Here is a 21071-nt window from a genome sequence, read left to right as displayed (position 1 = left end):
CTTTGACATTCTTCCCATGCGTCAGGAGGTGCAGGCTGTGGTCCCTCCCCTTGAATCTGGGCTATCCTGGGACTGTTTCGGCCAATAGAATAAGGCAGAAGTGACACTATGCCAAGTCCATGGGTACCTTTTAAAGAGAACTGGCAGCTTCTGCTTGGACTCTGGGAGGCCTGCAAGAAATTCAATGACTCTGAGACCACCTGGAGAGGCCCAAGGGGGCCCAGCTGAGTCTAGCCTTCCAGCTTTTTCTGCAAAGGCACCAGGCATGGGTGAGGGCTTCTGGACCCTCTGGACCAGAACAATCCCCAGCTGAATGCTGCCAAGTGACCTAGTCAGTGCCATGACCAGCAGAAGAATCTCCCAGCTGAGCCCTGCAGGATTTCTGAAATTTGGCACTCTTGACATTTTGAGCAGGATCATTCTTTGTTGTTGGAGCAGTCCTGTGTATTGTAGGATATTTCTTAGCCTCCCTGGCCTCTGCTAACTATATGTCAGTAGTACCACCTGCCATGCCCCCCACCCCAGATGTGACAACCTAAAATGTCTCCACACACGGCCAGATGTACCGTGGGGGCCAAATTTGTTCTTGAGAACACTTCTTAGGGCTCTGCCGTCCAGTGTGACAGTCACAAGCCACCGACGGCTGTTGAACACCTGAGATGTGGCAAGTCTGAATTGAGATGTGCTGTCAGTGTCAAATACACACCAGATTTTAAACACTTAGTATGAAAAAAAAAGAATGTAAAGTGTCTCACTAGTAATTTTTTTTATGTTCATGGTTTGTTGAAATGATAATGTTTTGGATATAGTCAGTTAAATGGAATATATTAAGATTGATTTCACCCGTTTCTGTTTACTATTTCTAATGTGACTATGAGAACATTTCAAATTGCACATGTGGCTCTCATGATATTTCTACTGGGCAGCAAGGTCTAGGGGACCAACAACACAGACTACAGAGCCAGGCTCGCTTAAGGTCACCCCCTGGCCTCATTACTCCCCAGCTCTGTGACCTTTGGGAAGCCACTTAACCTGTCTGGTTCTTACAGCTCATAAGTGGCGATCACTTTCTTCTAGACCTCAGATAACAGTTCTCAAACTCTGGGGTGGGACAAACTTGGTAAGGTCCTGAAGTTGAAGGTGGATTGTTTTCTGGCTTATTTTCTGATGGGTCCTTCTGTGGCACGTGGGGCTGTTCTCACTATCTGGTGGTGCCGTGGGCCACCTCCCTTTCCTGTTTCTGCTCCCCAAGAGAACAAAGTGTTTCTTCATGATGGGAACAGTCAAAGACACCTCCTCACCCCTGCAGTGTGAGCAGAGGACAGGCGCATTGCTCTCCCAGACTCGCAGTTTGCTACCTGTGGGTCATTCAGTCCCCCCACAGGGATGGGGATAAGGGTGGCAGCCTCTGCTCTGCATCTCTTCCTCCACCCCTCCCCTGTTCCCTCTCCCCAACACCTCCCTGTCTGCTTAGGCTTTATTTCGTCTTCCCTGACACTTGGCAATCGCACATCTGTCTAATGTCTCCCCTTCTGTTTTGGCATCTGAACCTATAAATAGTTCCCAAGCAAAGTCCCATCTGCATTGTGACAGTTCATTCTGTATTCCTTTCCCCAGACTTAAATCCTCATTTATACATTGCTAAATATGGAAGCGCGCCGTCCAAGAAAAAGAATCGTTTATTATAGCTTGAACAGTGCAGTAGCAGCTGCTATAGGTGTGACTGCCAACATGGGGTTCAGAGACAATGCTTGCAACAGCAGCGAACCCCATTAAGCATATGGGATGACCCAGGCAAGGTCCTGAATCTGGGATGGTAAAAAGAGGGAAGGCCTGGCCCCTGCTCCCGGAAGCTCCATTCTGGGCCAGAGTCAGGCCTGCAAACACATTGAACACATCGGGATGTAGTATAATCAGCTGTGAAGTGGGGTGTGCCCTGTGCCAGGGTCCGAGGGAGGGGCCAGTAGTTCTGCCCGGGAAGGCTTCTTCGAGGGTAAATGGGGTCTGCCCAGGGACGGGGAGATGTGTGGCTGGTGGGAAGGCACCTCTGCTGGCTAACAAGTGAAGCAGAGACACGACAAGTGCTTTCCAGTGTGAGGCACTGGGACGCCCTCCCTACACCCCACACCACCATTATTAATCAAGAAGCTCGAGCCCATGCTGGGAAGTTGGGAGAAGGGGGCAGAAAATAGCAATCAGAATGAGAATCTAGATTCCAGTGAGTATCAGAATCTAATTCTGGAAAGCCCCAGGCTAATCCTCTCTCACAGGGTGATGATGCACCTTCATTTTCCCCATCTGTGCAATGGGGGAGGTTGGACCAGAGCTGTCTCTGAGGGCCTTTGTTCTGGCTTTCAGGGGTTCCCCATCTACTGGGAGGTACATCTGAGCATGGTTGGGTCTCTAGTCTGATCAAACTTGGAGTGTGGTATAGAACTCAGTAAAAAGGCATGGCTGTGCATTTTTCATCCTAAAATTCTTAAGACACAATCAAGAGGCGATTGCCCCTTAGGCCAACCACAAGCAGCAAAGATGACCATGGTTCATACGCAGGGCTGCCATGGACAGTTGCACAGCTTGTGCACTGCCCAAAAGTGCCTGGTAGGTGAGTTGAGTGGGGGATGAAATCCAGCTAGTGTTCCACTTGTCAGATTGTGCAGTTGGTGCAAAGCTGCAGCCTTCTGGAAAAGGAGGCACTTCTCTATTCCCTTGTCAAACCCTGCAACAGGGCACTGGGAGCATTTGGAAGTGGCCCCCTGCTTGGACCCCTGACCATGGCGGTCAGGTCCTCCCCTGTTCCTTTCCCATCAGCCTCCAGAGAAAAGGCTTGCTGTGCCCCCACTCTACACAGGAGCTCCTACTGCCCGTCCCCCTCACCCCCCAGGGACCCATGATTGGTGGAGGAAACTGAGGGCTAAGGCAGGATGATCTTACACTGAGAAGCTTCGGGACTGGAGGGAGTGTGGGACTTCACAGAAAGGCTCAGGCAGGCCAATCAGTAGACTCCACCTCCAGCCAGTGAACCAGAGGCCAAGGTGCCAGCCCTGGACCATCGGTAACAGCCAGGGAGACAGAAGGGGAACTGTTTCCAGCACATTTCCAAACTGGCATTCTCTCCTGGCTCCCTGAGCCCTAATTGCCCCCCTTCCCTTTACTTCCCCCCCCTGCCCCAGACCCTCCAGACCCCTGAGTTATCTTTTCACGTAGAGCCTCTCTGGGGTTACCGCTCTGGCCTCTGCACAAGTGGAGGGCCTGGGAGGCCTTCATTACTCCTATCCCCACTGGGCAGGTAGAGAAAGCAGGTCTTGCAGTCCAAGGGTTTGGTCTCAGGGCATGTGGTGGGTGAAACCAGGAGCCTATCCCTGGTCGGTCCTGTCCAGGTTGGGCTTTTCCTGGAGCAGGAACAAGAGCTTTCCCCACTTTGTGCTCTGGGCCTTGTGGGTTGGGTAACAGGTCTGCCCAGAGGACACAGGAGACCAGCTGCCCAGCATGGGATCAGTGGTGCTTCTGACAGCTTCTGCCATCTGCTGGAACCAGCGATTCCAGAAGCCCCAGGCAGCAGTGCCCTTCCTTCAGGCAGGGAGAGGGCAGTTCTCCCATTCCACAGCTGCACTGCAGCCTCACCACAAAGCAGGTCGGTGCCAAAGCTGAGCCCGGAACCAGAGAGTCCCCAGGACTCCAGAGAAATTGCTACCCTCCTCACTTTTAGTCCTGGGAACGGGGGAAATAGTTTTCATCTGCTGCAAAAAGTTGGGCCTTTGGCTAGGCCTGATAAAAGTAGGAAATAATCCTTTTTTCACCTCAGTGCAAACTGTCCAAGTGAGCGTTCCCATGGCAACTGTGGTGTTGCCACATAGCAGTGGGTCCCGCCAGCCAAAAGGCAACTGTGACTTTCCTAGTTGGACAGGAGCTGAGGGGCCTGGGAGGGCGCGTGGAAGAATGGGCCTGCAGGAGCCCCTCCCTCCTGTTCCCCAGCTGTGAACCACTCCCCAGTCCCCTGTCACATTGGCTTTTTATCCTCGGGGTCTGCACCCCTGGCCTTCAATAGCAGAGCCCAGCTTAGTTATCTAGTGCCCCTTTTAGGACAGGGGATCAGAATCCATTCAACTCGGTCTTCCAACCCATTCTGGGTGATAGGTTTCAGGGAATGTTGGCTCAGCAGTGTCATAAGGCTTTGGCATAGGGCCACTTCCTGGAACCATCCAAATTCCCCCCAGCCAGGTGTGATGGCCTTAGCTCTCCAAGAGTGAGTCCTCTGAGAGGTCTGAGACTTTGCCCCTCCTGCCAACACGTGGTCCCTTCCCACATCCTTCTGGGGACACTTTTTCTCCCGGGGCAGTTGTCCACCCAGCGTTCATTCCATAAACACACATATGGAGGCTTTGCTACGTGCAAGGTTTTTTCTTAGATAAAATGAATTAATGCTTCTCCATCCTCACCCAAGCAAATTTTCAGTCATTAAAAGAGAGTGAGCTGGTTGTTTGCATCTCTAGCCCTCAGGAAGGAGTTGCAGATAGACCGGTGGCCAGACCATTGTCAAATTCCCTGTGTCATGCAGGGGATTCTGCCGACTATGCCATTTGTCATGCAGGGAGTCATGCGGGGTCTCTGCTCCCGCTCCCTGCACAAGAACACAGGCGTCATGCTGGGCAGCCTGCGGGGTCTCTGCTCCTGCTCCCCCACGTAAGAACGCAGGATGTGGCCAGGCCCAAAAGGAACACCCACGGAGCCATAGGTAGGGACGTTATACCACTATGGTCTCACCGGAGGCTGGGTTCACAGGACGTGCGACCTGCTGTCTGCTTTTCTGCCAACCGACCGACGAATCTCCTCCACTCTCCTCCGTAGCCGCAGCAGTTATATTAGTGGCCAATGGCTCAATGGTTATAGCTGACGGCCAACCAGCCACAGCTGATGGCCATCTACCACCCGAGCCAGCACCCCTCCACATGAGGCCGAGAGCCTGGAAACTGCTCTTTGGGGCTCTGTCCCCACACCCTGTCACCCTGCAAACTGTGAGGCTTCTTCTCAATTTCTATATCCATTTCCTCTTTATTTCTACAGACTATGAGAATGATAAATATTTGTTGATGAATGGTTACACAATGAAAATGTCCTAGCTAAACAGTAACTCTGACCCAACCCTTCAAAGGAGCATCGTAACTGGAAATTTATTAACGACTCCTGTCGTCATCCATGAACAGTGATCCCTTGTCTTACCAAGGCCATCTGCTAACAGGAAATCCTGGGTTTGGTTTCTCGAATAAGCGTTCACTTCACAATCTTAATAGCACTTGGCCAGGTGTATCCTCATTCATTCCATGTTTTCATGGTTTTCTCATCGAAGCTCGGGGTCAGGCTTCCCGTGTTTCCCTGAAAATAAGACCTAGCCAGACCATCAGCTCTAATGTGTCTTTTGGAGCAAAAAGTAATGCAAGACCCAGTATTATATCATGTTATGTTATGTTATGTTATGTTATGTTATGTTATGTTATGTTATATTACATTATGTTATACCAGGTCTTATATTAATTTTTGCTTCAAAATACGCATTAGAGCTGATGGTCCGGCTAGGTCTTATTTTCGGGGAAACACGGTAGGTGAGCAAAAGCTCATCCTTCATTTGTTTGCAAAGACAGTCAGACCCTAATGAAGGCACGTGTCAATAGCCATTCTCTGCTCAGAGTGAACATGACGTAGAAAGGTTTTCATGTGCCAGATTCACTGCCCTCTGTCACTGGGAGTTTGTGGTCATTAAAACCAGGGGTGTTTGAAGTTGACCTTCGCACCACCCATGAAGAAAGTGTCTTATCTATTAAGGGAGTTAATAGTGTTAATAAGATTGCAGAGGAGGTTGGCCTAGATTAGAGTAATAACTGGTTAAAGGCCCATCATACATTAACTGTAACCATAGATACTGCCAAATACAAATAGGAGTTGACCATTAATTATAGCAGGTTGGAAATAACCCTACTGAATCATTTATTTATGCAACACCAGTTGAGTGTTTACTATTTTGCAGACAAACTTGGACAGCATTCATTTTTTCATCCTTAAAATAAATGCTTGAAAGACCCTATAAGAGTAGGCAAAGTACAGACTGGGAGAAAATATTTTCAAATCATAAATCTGACAAAGGCTTTGTATCTAGAATAAAAACTCTCAAAACTCCACTTTGAAGACAAGTAACCCAATTAAAAATGGGCAAAGGAACTGAAGGGTCGTTTTTTTCCAAAGCATATACATAAATGGCCAATAAACACAAGAAAAGATGCTCAACATCACTAATCATTAGGGAAATGCAGATCAAAACCACAGTGAGATACCACCTCACACCCACTGGGCTGGCTGTAATACGAAAGACAATAGCAAGTGTTGACAAAGGTGTGGCGAAATCAGAACCCTCAGACATTGCTAATGGGAATGTAAAATGGAGCAGTTGCTTTGAAAAACACTTAGGCAGTTTCTTAAACATGTAGAGTTACCAGATGACCGAGCTATTCCACTTCTAGGTATATGCCCAAGAGAAATGAGAATATACATCCACCGAAAAACGTGTACACAGAAGTTCATCAGCGTAATTGTAATGCTGGAAACTACATTGCAAATATTCATCCATGATGAATGGATAAACAAAAAGTGGTCTGTCCGTGCAATAGAATATTATACAGCCGTAAAGAGGAATGGAGTACTGCCTTGTGCTACGATGCATATTGAAAACATGCTGAGTGAAAGAAGCCAGACACAAATTGTATGATTCCATTCATATGAAATGTCCAGAACAGGCAAATCCATAGGGATAAAAAGTACATTAGTGGTTGCCAGAAGCTAGGAGGAGGGAAGAATGGAAAGTGGCTGCTTATGGATCCAGGGTTGCTTTTTGGGATGATGCAAATGTTCCAAAATTGATTGTAGTGATGGTTACACAACTCTAAATATATTAAGACCATTGAATTGAATATATTAAGACTCAACTGGTCAGTTGTATGGTATGTGAATCTTAAAAATCAAGTGATTTTTTTTTTAAAAACCTCAACATTAAAAAAAACAACATCCAATTAGAAAATGGGCAAAAGACATGAATAGACATTTCAGCAAAGAGGATACACAGATAGCAAATAACCATATGAAAAGATGTTCAACATCTTTTCAAAATCCAAATTAGAGAAATGCAAATTAACACCACAATGATATATCACTCTCTACACCTACTGGAATGGCTAAAATAAAAAATCGTGACAACACAAAATTGGCGAGCATGGGAAACTGGACCACCCCTACATTGCTGGAAAGTCGTTTGGCAGTTCCTCTGAATGCTAATGGTGGACTCACCTTGTGGCCCAGCAATGGCACTTTGGGGCATATATCCCAGAGAAAGCAAAATATGTTTTCACACAGATATATGTGCATAAATGTTCACAGAAGCTCTGTGCATCATGACTGAAAACTGGAAACTCCCAGATGTCCTTCAGTGGGTGAACAGTCACTGTGATGATGGGGAGCACGGGGGCCTCGCCATGATGGTGGGGAGCACGGGGCCTCACTGTGATGGTGGGGAGCACAGGGCCTTACTGTGATGGTGGGGAGCACAGGGCCTTACTGTGATGGTGGGGAGCACGGAGCCTCACCGTGATGGTGGGGAGCACAGGACCTTGCGGTGATGGTGGGGAGCACAGGGGCCTCGCTGTGATGGTGGGGAGCACGGAGCCTCACTGTGATGGTGGGGAGCACGGGGGCCTCGCTGCGATGATGGGGAGCACGGGGGCCTCGCCATGATGGTGGGGAGCACGGGGCCTCACTGTGATGGTGGGGAGCACAGGGCCTTACTGTGATGGTGGGGAGCACAGGGCCTCACTGTGATGGTGGGGAGCACGGGGCCTTGCTGTGATGGTACAGTGAAATGCCTCAATTGTGGTGGTGACTATAGGCAATTGCACATGGGGTCAAATTCACAGTACTGTACAAGCTCACACACAGGCATGAGCTCGTGTAAAACTGGTGAAGTCTGGATGAGCTTTGTGAATTATCCGAAGGTTGATTTCCTGATTTTGATATTGTACTCCAGTTCCACACGACGCTAACACCAGTGGGGGGAACTGGGTGAAGGGTGCACTGCACCTCCCTGTACATTCTCTGCAACCTCCTGTGAACCCATAAGTATTTCAAAATAAAACATTTTACAAATGAATAATGAAATAAACCTTTGAGAGCCGGCAACGTGCTAAGCACCAGGCCTAGGACAGGAGGTAACTGTGGAGAACAAAAGACACCCCCACAGTCCCTGCCTTTGGCTGTGCATTTGTGTTATGGAGTGATAAAATTGAATTTCTTTTTTTTTTTTTAATCTACTGGCTTTCAGTTATTTGTGGCTATTTCATTTTGACGTTGGGGTTGTAAATGCTAGAAGGCATTCCGGCAGGTATACACCTGGCATCTCTATCCTGTCCCTACGCGGCCTCGATGATGAGTCACCATAAGGTGAAAGGTTTCCTTTTCTCTAGGCAGAGGAAGAGTCCCATTGTTGTCACTTGTCACCACAGATGCTCCAGGTGCAGCTGGCTGATAACCCATTCTCTGTCTTCACCCTTTGAAAGAAAAAATGGTTAGACAGGGTCTGGCTTTTGCTGAGGGACCCTGGAGACTGTACCCAGTGGAGGGGTCTCTGCTCGCACTTTTCAAAGGTGACCCGCTGGAACTGTCATCTTTGTTGGGAGGCCCCAGCTGGCTGGGTCCCTGCCAAAAAGGCAGAGCAGGTGCTGGACCTGCTCTGGACCTATTCCCAAGGCTCTTTCTGCAGCTGGCTTGAGTGGGTAAAGGGTGACGTGGTCTCCTCAGCAGTGAATGGCAAGGAGGTTTATCATCTGTGCCCGGCAGGGCTGTGAGTAGATTCTAAAACAGCATGAGCTGAGAGGACACTGGAAACCAGTCAGCTTTAGAGAAAAGTTTACAGTGAATTTAGAAAATTAGAGAAAAATTCAGAGATCGTTATAGTTTCTCTTCTGACAGAAAACTCGTAGATGCTCATCATAAAAACACACACACACACACCAAAACCACATAATATAGGCAGTGAAATGCAGTCCACTCTGTGTGTGTGCATTTGTCTTTTTTCAATAATGGCTTTATTGAGCTGTATTCCTATAGTGTGTTCTGTAGTATAAATTCACACACTTAAAGTGGACGATTCACTGCTCTCAGTGTAGTCAGTCCTGCAGCCCTCATCGTAGTCAATTGAAGAGCATTTTCATCACCTCAAAGAAGGAGCCCACGTTGCACAATGTGAAAGTACTTAATGCTACTGAATTGTACACTTGAAAATGGTTCAAATGCTAAATTTTATGTTTTTTATAGTTTACCACAATAAAAAAAGAAACTTCATACCCCTTAGTATCATCCCCTGTCGCCTTTCCCTACCGCCCTAAGCGACATCTAATGCACCTCTGATGTCTAATGCAGTCTCTGGAGATTTGTTCCCAGCAGGCCTGCTCAGCCCAGCGGGCCTTTCAGAGCCCTCCCTGTGCACCTGGCACGCTGTGCACTGTGCTGGGTGCTGAGGGAGCCTCAGAGTGGGGCCAAGGCCTGGCCCTGGCGTGCAGGAGTTCCCCGGGGGGAGGGCAAGGGGGGAGGGCTCAGTGTGAAGGGAGGCAATTCCCACCATCAGGACCAGGGAGATGTGGACAGGTCGCTGGGGCTGGGGCAGAAGAGGTCTAGAGAAACAAACGTGAGCCTTGACCCTCACTTGTGATTTTAAAAATCTACAGTTTTAACAGTAAAAAGGCGATTGGCCACTATGTCTAGAATTGTGCTGCCCCTCGCTCACCCAAGTGAATGAGATCTGGTCTCGCCAGGCAAGTTGCCGACCAACAGAGAGAGGGTCCAGTAAACTAAGTCTAAAAGAAGTATGGGCTTTATATAAAGTGCCAGAGGGCACAGAGGAGAGAGTGACTGCTGCATCTTAAAGGTTTCATCTGTGTGGTGCAAAGGTCAGACCCTGTTTCCATGGTGAGGAAAAGCTGCTAATTGTGGAGCGTCCTGTACAGAAGGCTAGGTTTCCTGCGTGCATCACCACTAACCCCTCTTGAGGGATTCGTGAGAAAGGGCTTCACGTTCCCATTTTACAGATGGAACCGTCTCTCTACCTCTCATTGGCTGCAGGTCTTTTGGCCCCAGGCTCCCTTGGCCTGTCCCTGCCTCTTCTTGAGAGTTGGCAATTTACCAAATGTCAGCACTAGATGGCGCTGTGGGCCGCCCCCCGCTATTAAGTCACAGTTTCTCAGACTAATCGTTTGTAGGCGTCTTCGGAGTCCTCCTGTACTATGATCTACTACCGTGTTTACCCGAAAGACCTAGCTGGACAATCAATTCTAATGCGGTTTCTGGAGCAAAAATTAATATGACCGGGTCTTATAATATAATACAATACAATATATATAATTTAATGTAATACAATACAATATATATAATTTAATATAATGTAATACAATACCGGGTCTTATATTAATTTTTGCTCCAAAAGACGCATTAGAGCTGATTGTCTGGCTAGGTCTTATTTTGGGGGAAACACGGTATTTAATATTTTTCTTTAAACTTCCTTTAAACTTTTTTATATCTATCCTAATAGGAAACTATTATCTTTTTGCCATAAACAGATAAACAGATAATGAATGTAAACTTTTTTTAAAAAATCATGTTAATTGTTTAGAACAGTGTCTAGTCTATAGAAAGAAGGCGAATATAAAAATAAATCTATTAGAACAAAACCTGTTGGTTCCTTACCCCCTATAAACATCTCGCAAAACACCAATATAGAGGAATGCTGTCCTAGGCTTTGAAAACCGGAGGGCAGGCTGATGTCACTTGGATGCATGAGAGTTTAGGGTTGGAAGGTCTCTTTCCTTTTGCAGGTGGAGGAACCGAGGTGCGGGGCGGGAAAGGTTGTACCCAGAGCCACACTGTTGATCCCAGGACCAGAACCAGGCCTGGGACTGGGTCCTGCCTTCCCCTCCACCATATGGATGCTAGAAGACCCTCAGGAAATTGGAACTGAAGTGTGATAACACACTTGTTTCTTAACCCCTCTGATGCCTGAGAAAGTTCACTGTGGGGTCCTCAGCTCAGGGAGCATCCCTGTTGGGCATATGGAGCCCTGGGGTGAGAGTTTGGAGTCGTGGGGGTGGATGGTGGCTGAGACCACTGGTGAGCAACCAGTTAGCTCAGCCTTTCTGGGCCCCTTGCCCTAAGGGTCGGAAGCAGGGCATGGTGTGGTACCACATTTTCTGGTCGATGCACCCCCAGTTTCGGCCACTGACTGCCACACCCTGGTATCCTCAAGGAGCCATTGCCACCCTGGGATGGGTTCTTGAGCAAATGCTTTGGTCCCCCTTCCTTGTCAGAGCTCGCCCTTGGGAAACCCATGCAGCCAAATCAAGTGAGGTTCTAATAGACCCTCTTGGGTGAACAACCAGTGACCCCAACTCAGTGCCTCTGGACCGGTGAACCTCCCAGAGGCCAAGGCAGAAGTGGGCAACTTTCCTCCTGCTGCCCCCTCACAGTCCTAAGAATTGTCCAGTTGAAATGTCCCTGATCAATTGAATGTTTTATTCTGCTTTTACAACCTAGAGGCTTATGTGTTGTTTTGCCCAAAATGATAAGTGTGTATTAGTGAAGACAACACCACCTGCTGCAGTAGATGTTCCCCCAAAAAATCTCAGTGGATTAACACCACAGACGGGCATTTCTCACTTCCCTGGGTCCAGTTGGCAGCTGACATGTAGGCAGCTGTGGCAGGCTAGGCACGGCCCCACTCCTTCCTTCTGACAGGGACGCTCATCCAAGGCCTTTGTCATCTCTCCGCAGTATTGTACCTGGAAGGCTCTGTTCTTGTGTTTGAGGACATCTTCAGACTGATCGCATTCTACTGTGTCAGTAGGTGAGTACACCCGGCCCCACAGGAGGGCATCTGGCTGTGACAGACATCCATGCAACTTTGGGTGGGGGCAGGGAGTCACAGGGGAAAGGGTGCAGCCCCTGTGAGGGGACAGTCCCTGGCTTTGCCCTGGTGACCATGAAGGAAGGTGTTGGTTGTGCTGCTTTTTTGGACCTCCCAGTACAGACCCCTTCCTTACTACCACCTGCCTCCAGCTCACTGCCCGTCACCCCAGCTACCTGTGTTCCGGCTCCCAGGACAGCTTGGAGTCCTGTGCAGACCCAGTGCGCCCTGTTGCAGGGGTTATAGAAGGAACTTCCTGTAGGGGCAACAGCAAGGGCTGATAGCCTCCATGAGAGAGAGCTTGTAATGGCTGAGCAGCTGCTGGGTGGAGTGGGTGTCTGGTAACCGCTCTCAGAATTGCTCTATTTATTCAGAGTTGGTTGCAGGTCAGCAGAAATTTAAAGTGACATTTTGGTGCCAGAAGCCATAAGGTGTTGACAAGGGCTGGCTACAGGCTGGGCAGGATGTCTTGGGGTCTAGGGCTGCAGGGCGTGCAGCCCTGCTTGGGGCCCACTCTTCCCTGCTTCAAAGAGACCATCCTTCCTGCCTCTGGTGAAAACCACACTCAACCCAGAACACTGCTCCCACCGACCAGGACCATCCTGGGCCCCAGTGGGCAGAAAAGGTGGTACTGATAGTAACTGTTGCTCATAGCTACTGTCTACTGAGGGCTGTCCAGGTACCCAGCACTAATTGTTCTTATAAGCATTATCTTTTTAAATCTTGAAAACAATTTCACAAGGTAAGTGATCTTGCTATTCATATTTTATAGACGAGGAAACTAAGACAGAGAAGTAACTTGCTAGTCGCACAGCTGGTAAATGGCAGAGTGGATATTCAAAGTACATAAAGCTCCAAGGTCCATGATCTTTGCTCCAGCCTCCCCACTGTGCACATCCTAATTCTGATGACCTAGCATGTCCCTCTAGGCCCACAGGGCAAAACATCAAGGGCCCGTGGCCCTTTGTAAATTATGTCAAACTCTCCAGGAGATAAGCCTTTCCTGTTCTGAGAAGTTCTTACCTTAGTAGAAGGTGCCTAACATGTTTGGCACGTTCTGGGTGCTTTGAATGAATGAAGGGATGAATGATGACACAATGACAGAGCCCAGAACTGAGCAAGTTACTTAATCTCTCTGAGTCTCAACTCCCTCTTCTGTAAAATGGGAGTGATAATACCCATTCGAGAGATGCTGGAGGAGGAAATAAGATAAAGAGACAGCATGCTGCCCGCCACCCAGTAGGTGCTCTGGTTCTATTTCCACAGGTTGGGCTGTTGGAGGGTGTGCTGGGGTGACGACTTTATGTGTGCAAGGAAATCTGGGGCCAGGGTCACCTCTCGTCCCCCAACCTTTCCTCCTGTGGCTGCCATTTCTCCACATTCCAGAGAAGCAGGTGCCTGTTCACCCACCCTCGAACACTCAGGGACCCTGCAGGAGGTCACAGGGGACAGAGCCTGGCATTCCTATATTTGGGGGTTGGCAGTATCAGCTCCGAGGCCACTTCTGAAGAATGAGATGCTGCGGGAGGAAGACCTCCAGGCTGGGAGTTGGAGACCTATTACTGAGCTGGTTGACCTTGGACCAGTCACTCACCTTTCCTGGACTCAGTTGCCTCATTTATCAAGGAATGTTAGCCAAGATCGAACACCAAAGTATGAGAGCTCTGTGGGTCTAGAATTCTAAATCCCTGCCCAGTAGATTCCTTCAGAACCGAACACCCGGGGATAAAGTACATTGCAAGCGCCTGCGTGCTTATCCTGCAGGCCTTGCACAGGAGGGCATTTTGATCAATGCTAAACACCCAGGTCATGAATGTCAGTCCTAGCTCTGAGACCTGCGTCCTCGACACCATGCTGCACTGCAGGCCCAGCCCCCCGCACCCCCTCCTTCACTGAGCCGGCTTCCCAGTGGGCACTGAGGCCCCTGTGGCCGGGGCTGGGTGCGTGTTCACCGAGCACTTCCCCACGATAGCATGGACCAGTTTTGAGAAGGTCAGGCAGCATGACGAAGACTTCATCACAGTAGGAGGCCCCATCTCTCTCCAGCCAGCACTCGTTAGGGAGCACGTGATATGTGCCACCAGCAGCCTCTGCCCCCTCCACCCCCAGTACTGGAAGGCACAGATTCTGCTTCAGGGCACTCACCCCAACCCTAATGCAAACCCTAATGCTTCAGGCTGGATGGACGACTGGTGAGGTTTCTGGAGAGCGTTCCCAGACCTAGCTGGGCCCCACAGCCACCTGGGGAGCTGGTTAAAAATATGAACCGTGGGGCCACCCCGGAGATTCTGACTCAGTGGGCCTGGGGTGGGTCACGGGGCTGTGCATTTATAACATGCACATGACATGTATATCTCCTGCATTTATAGCAAGCCTGACTGCAAACCAGGGTTTGAGAACAGCTTCTAGGGAAAGGATAGTATTAATAGCTTGCTGGGGGTCTGCTAGGAGCAGACATGGACAGCAGGGTTCAGGTGCAGGTGACCCTAAAGGACTTGCCCCCAAGGAGAAAAAGCAAGGGAGTTGTGGTGGGGGGGGGGGAGTGCAGCAGGACGAGGATGGGAGAGAAGCCGCGCAAGGATGTGACTGCAGGGGCCGTCCCAGCCTTAGCGGCATCCTGCCGGAATCTCTGGATCATAAAGGGGACCTCAGAGTCGTCTATCCTAAGGCCACAGAGCTGGGCTTTTGTACCCCCAAGCCAGCCAGGCAGCCCCCGGGGCACACCCAGGCATTTGTGGCTCTGCACAGGGCCAGCGGGGCAGGCAGTGAGGCTCCAGCATGCCAGGACAAACCTCTGAGAGTCACCGGTGCCAGCCCTCAAGAGCAAACCCTGCAGAGGCTGGGCGATGGGTACGCAGAGCTGGTGAAGGCGTCAGAGCGGTCTGGGTGGGCCAGCAGCGGTCATTGGGGCAGCCAGCTCCCATTGACAGGGTGTCATGTGGAGTCAGGCTTTGTCGGGGGCACTGCCCAGGAAGTTCTTTCTCACCCTACAGAGCTCCTGCTGGGAGCTATTGTCATCTCAGACCCACTTCATGAGGCCGATGACCCCTCCCCGAGGGTGTGCCAAGAATCAGGCCCATCCTTGTAGGGGGCTTAGCAGAGAACCTGGCACAAAGTGAATGCTGCAGACACAATCACGCATGTTTTCTCATTTCTGTTGTAGATGAGGAAAGTGAGGTGTGACCTGTCTCAGTTTGCCCCGCTAAATTTTGAGCCAGATCTGAACCCAAGCGGGTCTGACTCCTGAACCCACTGCTTCTGCCCAGCATAGTGTACAAGGCCTAAGGCCAGAGGATGTGTGAGCTGCTCCCCTCCAGTCCGGCCCTTCCATACATGGGAGAGTCCAGACCCTTTGGGTGGAAGAGGTGACACTGGGGGCCAGGCAAAGAAGGGCGGGAAGAGAATTCCAGGTAGAAGAAACCACACAGGCAACGGCCTGGCAGGGGGAAAGCTATGGGCTTCATGGGGAGAACCAGACACATGGGGGGAGATAAGTTGCTGGGAAGGCCTCGAATGCCATACTCAGGAGCGACAGGGACTTCCTACCACAGGGGCCCTGAGCCACGATGCTGCTCACAGTCACACTTCATTTCAGCAGAGTGACAGGGCTGCAGAGGAGGTGGGATTGAAGCAAGGGGACAGTGGAGACCAGCCGGGCGCGTGCTGCAGCCCTCCAGGCCCTGTATGGAGGTGCCTGCCCCAGGCAGTGGATGGGGAAGCAAGAGGAGTGGGGGGGCAGGAGGCACCCAGGGAACTGCCAGGGCTCCTATCCTAGGCGACGGGAGGACGAACACACCTGATCATTTTGGGAGCATTTCCCACGTGCCAGGCACTCTGCTGACCCCCTTACAAGGTTTGTGAGGTGCGGTCCTCAGCGTACCCGGGGTCAGGAGTCAGCAGCCTATGAAGGGGGGGCACTTAATCAAAATGAAGAGGTAAGGAGGAGCCCCTTAGGCCTGCCCTCTCTAGGAGGTGTCTAGACACCAAGTGTTGTGACCAAGCTGCCACCTTCCTCCTGGCAGGAGGAGGTGGTGGCAGGTTGGTCCTCTTCTCCCTTGAAGAAAGCGCTTATCACTGTCTGGAGCAGCCTCCCCAGCCACCTGAGCCAGGAGCCACCATCTTGCCTTTGGATGGTACTGCTGAGTGGGGCAGAGGGCAGGGGCCTCCCCCCACTGCTCCGAGGCCTGAGAAGTGCCCTTGGGCCTCACTCCCAGGAGGAGGAAGCACTTGAAGCTCCCACTTGGTGCAGGTTGGTGCTTCGCGTTTCCTATATCCCAGCTCATTAATTCTCAAAACAAGCCCGTAAGAGAGACAGTCTCCACTGTCAGCCCAGGAGCTGGAAATGGCAGAGCTCGGCTTTTAGCCAGGTCTGTGGATGCTGACGTTCAGGCTGCTTTTTTCTGTCTCTCTCCTTCTCTCTCACTTAAAAAAAAAAAAAAATTGCCAAAATAAATTCACATTGTTCCCTCTCTAGTGGCTGACTTTCAAAACCACACACGTCACGCAGGATCTGTAAGGAGATGGAGCTGAGGCACCATGGGCATCGAGGAGGGTCAGATGTTGCTCTCCTAGGCCTGGCCTTCCATCTTGGAAGCATTTCCCATGTTACAGGACCTGGAGTGGGGGTGGGGGTGCCAAGCCCCTAAGAGGGAGGAGAAAACTAGCCTGTGCCAAAGAATGAATGAGATCACAGGCGTGGTATGTGGTGGTGTTCAATCCGCGGGGCACAACGCATTGGGAGGTGGTATGAAACAAAAATGTATTTGGTCTTTGTCCAAGCTCCTACAACCTTGGAATTCCCGGAGTGATGGGGTGTCTTTCGTTATTCCTAATGAGCCCCTTTTAATCGCACCTGAGTTTAAACTAAGAGGTGACACAGGTAGGGTCCCTAGATGGCCTTAAGGTGGGGCTGATCTCCAGGAAGACCACGGGACTAGAGGCTGGAACGTTCGGGCCCACCCACCCAGGTGCTGGGAGGTGGCAGCCAGGTGAGAAGGCGGATGTCCTGCACCCGTCCTCTGTGTCTCACCCCCTGCCCCAGACCTTGCCTGTGCACCTCTTCCATCGGGCTCTTCCTGAGTCGTATCCTTTATAACAAACAAGTAAACGTAAGCAAAGTGTTTTCCTGAGTTCTGAGAGCCGCTGTAGCAACCCTGAGGAGGGGGTCATGGGAACCCCTGGTTTGTCGCCAGTCAGTCAGAAGTACAGTGGCCTCGGATTTGCAATGGGCCACTGAAGTGGGGGCAGTCTGGTGGGACTGAGTCCTTCACCTGTGAGGTCTGAGCTAACTCCAGCCAGTGAGTGTTAGAACGGAATTAACTTGTGGGACACCCCACGGGTGTCCGGTGGATGGGTTGTTGGTGTCAGAAAACACCCCAGAGGGGGTCATAAAATGAGCTGGGTGGATCGTGATTGGCTCTTTTTGAATGAAAAATTAAGCTAGACTAGAAAATATTAGCATGTGTCTCATGTAGCTGGAGTAAGTCTTGTGCTAAACTCTTTAGCGTGTGTGTGTGTGTGTGTGTGTGTGTGTGTGTGTGTCACGCCAGGAGTGTTTCTTACTGGCAGTCATGGTCCAAAAAGTTTGAAAAACACCAGAGGCCTCCAGGGAGGGCCTTTTGCACCCTGGGAGGTGCGGAAGCTGACCCCCCACCCCAGAGTGGGAGGGGGCTTTTAGAACTCTTACTCTAAATATCCCATTTTAAAAGTTTCTATTTTTGTGAATGCATTTTAATGGACTTAATAGTTTATAAGGAAACACATACACACATACGTATCTGGAAAGGTGCTTAATTTTTGTTTTTATCACTAGCCTTTGCTTTGGGGGCCATGATTCCCACCGAAGGCTGTGTCCATCAGAATCCCCTTGAGAGCTATTTAAAAATGTGGATTCCCAGTCCACCCCTGGACCGGACACTAGGCATGGATCTGGAATTTGCATTTCCAGCAGCTCCCCTAGAGGATTCTGATTCAGAAATAGTTAATTAGTTAATACAAAGATATTAATGCCCACCCATAGGGTTGCTGTGATATAGTAACAATAATAATAATATCATGTGAGGAAAGGCCTGTGAACACCCAGCCCAGCACGTGGCACACAGTAGATGCTCAACAAACACCCCCATCCTGTGTGTGCTTTTCCTGACTTGGAAGGGGCAGCCCCTGGTGAAATGCTGAATGGGGTGAAGCGTGGGGGAGCACCGATGGATGAAATCCTTGGACAATGCTGGATCATGGGGAAGGAGGGGGCCCATGGTGTGGCTTTGAAGGATGCGTAGAATCTAACTAGGCACAGGGAGAGGGGACAGGGACACAGTCCCTTATGCAAAGCTCAGAGGTGGGAATGAGCAGGACACTATAGGAAACCGAACGGGACACTGGGAGGCCCCTGAGTTCCAGGGAAGGATCTGTGGGGAGAAGTGGGAGCAGGCTGGAGAAGGCCCTGGAAGAGGGGGTTCCAGGCTGGGGAGTGTCCGCAGTCACCCCAGCAGTGTCTAGAGCAGCAGACTGAGGAGGTGGGTGAGGGGGTGCCGGAGATTGTCCTGGTGCTTAAGGGAGGGCATCAGAGGAGCTGAACCACTCTGCTGGCCATCACAATATACAGTGACCAGAAAACCACTGGAAATCCCGCAGGCAGGCCTGACAGCCAACCAGGTAAAATGAGGCCATATGAGATAAATTCTGCCACCCTTCAAAATTAGAGTGGGGTCGTGGTGATGGGGCAGGCCTACAGTGAAGGTGGAGCACTATGGACGTGTCCAGTCTGGGTCTGGGCCTGGCTTGCCTGGGGTGCTGCCAGGGAGCCCCCGAAGCCTCAGGTTCACAGGAAGATCACCCAACCAGGACGATGAAAGAAGATGCAAAGATCGGTGGGCAAACCCCACCTATTGACGGTGGAGAAGCCAAAAGCCACATCTTAGGAACTCGAAACAGAGCCCGGAATCTTTTTCTACCCTCCCCCATCCTGCTTTTCCATAAACAGTTTCTCCCCCCCGTGAAAACACTTCTCACAACGGGGTGGGGCACCCCGACAAGCCTCATGCACCTGTGTGCTGAGCAGAGGTAGTGTGGGAAGTTCACTGCCAGCCCCATCCCAGGTGGTCTCTGCCCTGCTCTCCCCTAGTCCGCTTCCTGAAGTTTAGCTGGGTCCACTCAGCAAATACCGACTCTTTGAGCCTCAGTTGTGTGTGCTAAGCACTGTGGGGACATCAGAGACCTGAAAAGCTGCCCGCCCCTTCCAGGAGCTCCCAGAGCCCATGGATGGTGTTAACAGGGAGGAGAGGAAGGAAGAGTACAGACTGCATGGCCATGAAGACCCCAGGGGACAGATAGCTCTGGCCTAGGGCTGTCATGGAAGGCTCTTAGCATGCATGAATAGATGGGATTTCGTAATTGGAATCATGGTTTGGGGAGAAGGGGGATAGAGCGAGGATATGGCTGTAAAAGGAGGAACGGGCCTTGAATGCCAGGACGAGGTGTTGAATTGGGACCACCCATCCTGGGGCTCCTGCAGTGCCATGCTCTCCTTCCTGGCCCCTTGAAACAGCCCTGGACTGGAAGTTAGGAGGCCGGCCGGGGACGCAGCACACTACCTTCAACTCACCACATGGCCTTGATGTATTCCTTTGCCTCTCTGCACCTCAGTTTCCCCATCTGCACAATTAAGGGGGAGCGTATCTGAGTCCCTTCTGGAAGATCTCTGGAGAAATCCCTGAACAGCTCCCTGTGCAGACCAAAGGCAGCAGATAGAGTTGTCTGACTTTGTGCTCACTGGGGGAGGCCTGACTGTGTGCTCACTGGAGATGCCTGACTGTGCGCCCACTGGGGGAGGCCTGACTGTGTGCTCACTAGAGATGCCTGACTGTGCGCTCACTGGAGATGCCTGACGGTGCACTCACTGGGGGAGGCCTGACTGTGCACTGACTGGAGATGCCTGACTGTGCGCTCACTGGGGGAGGCCTGACCTTGCGCTCACTGGAGATGCCTGACTGTGTGCTCACTGGGGGAGGCCTGACTGTGCGCTCACTGGAGATGCCTGACTGTGCGCTCACTGGGGGAGGCCTGACTGTGTGCTCACTAGGGGAGGCCTGACTGTGTGCTTACTGGAGATGCCTGACTGTGTGCTTACTGGAGATGCCTGACTGTGCGCTCACTGGGGGAGGCCTGACTGTGCGCTCACTGGAGATGCCTGACTGTGCACTCACTGGGGGAGGCCTGACTGTGCGCTCACTGGAGATGCCTGACTGTGCGCTCACTGGGGGAGGCCTGACTGTGCGCTCACTGGAGATGCCTGACTGTGCGCTCACTGGGGGAGGCCTGACTGTGCTCACTGAAGATGCCTGACTGTGTGCTCACTAGGGGAGGCCTGACTGTGTGCTTACTGGAGATGCCTGACTGTGCGCTCACTGGAGATGCCTGACTGCGCTCACTGGGGGAGGCCTGACTGTGCGCTCACTGGGGGAGGCCTGACTGTGCGCTCACTGGAGATGCCTGACTGCACTCACTGGGGGAGGCCTGACTGCACTCACTGGGGAGGCCTGACTATAAGCTCCATGCACATCTCAGTGTGTCACTCACTTTACCAAGAATAGTGCCTTTGGTGGAAGCTCCCTGGGCTTCCCAGGCCAGGACAACTAGGGAAAAGCCATGACCCACCCCTCTACTCCATGGAGGATCTCCCGCATCTCTGAGTCCCTAGTGAGGACATGGGACCTGGAGGCTCCCTCAGCCGCAGGGCTCTGCCCCTCTACCCCAGAGAATCTTCCAGTCTGTGCAGAGACCCCAGCAGCCAGTGGGGTTGCTGGGGTTCTTTTTTGTGGGCAGTGGGTTTGGGGCTGGCGATAGGACACGTGGATCCCTCCTCAGACGTGACCTCCAACCCCTCGTGTCTCCACAGAGACTTACTGCCCTTCACGCTGAGGCTGCCCCAGGCCATCCTTGAGGCCAGCAGCTTCACAGACCTCAAGACCATCTCCAACCTGGGCCTGGGTAAGTCTTCTCCGGTGGGCAGGGGAGGTGGCAGGGCTTGAGGAGACGGGGCCCTAGAACCGCCCCTGCTGACAGCCTGTGCAGAGGGATGGCT

At 51.2% G+C, this 21071-nt stretch overlaps 1 protein-coding gene across 1 annotated transcript in view; it reads left to right on the top strand.

Moving 5' to 3' along the window:
• The window catches only part of RIN3 (Ras and Rab interactor 3), a 110190-nt gene that overhangs the window by 54282 nt on the left and 34837 nt on the right, over nt 1-21071 (top strand). The window contains exons 4-5 of the mRNA XM_019745336.2: nt 11857-11929; nt 20886-20977. Of these exons, the coding sequence (XP_019600895.2) occupies nt 11857-11929; nt 20886-20977 (165 nt within the window). The remainder of the gene's footprint in view (nt 1-11856; nt 11930-20885; nt 20978-21071) is intronic.

Source organism: Rhinolophus sinicus, linkage group LG03, assembly GCF_036562045.2.
Source record: "Rhinolophus sinicus isolate RSC01 linkage group LG03, ASM3656204v1, whole genome shotgun sequence".
Taxonomy (NCBI): Eukaryota; Metazoa; Chordata; class Mammalia; order Chiroptera; family Rhinolophidae; genus Rhinolophus; species Rhinolophus sinicus.
This window is presented reverse-complemented; position numbering and strand designations above follow the sequence as displayed.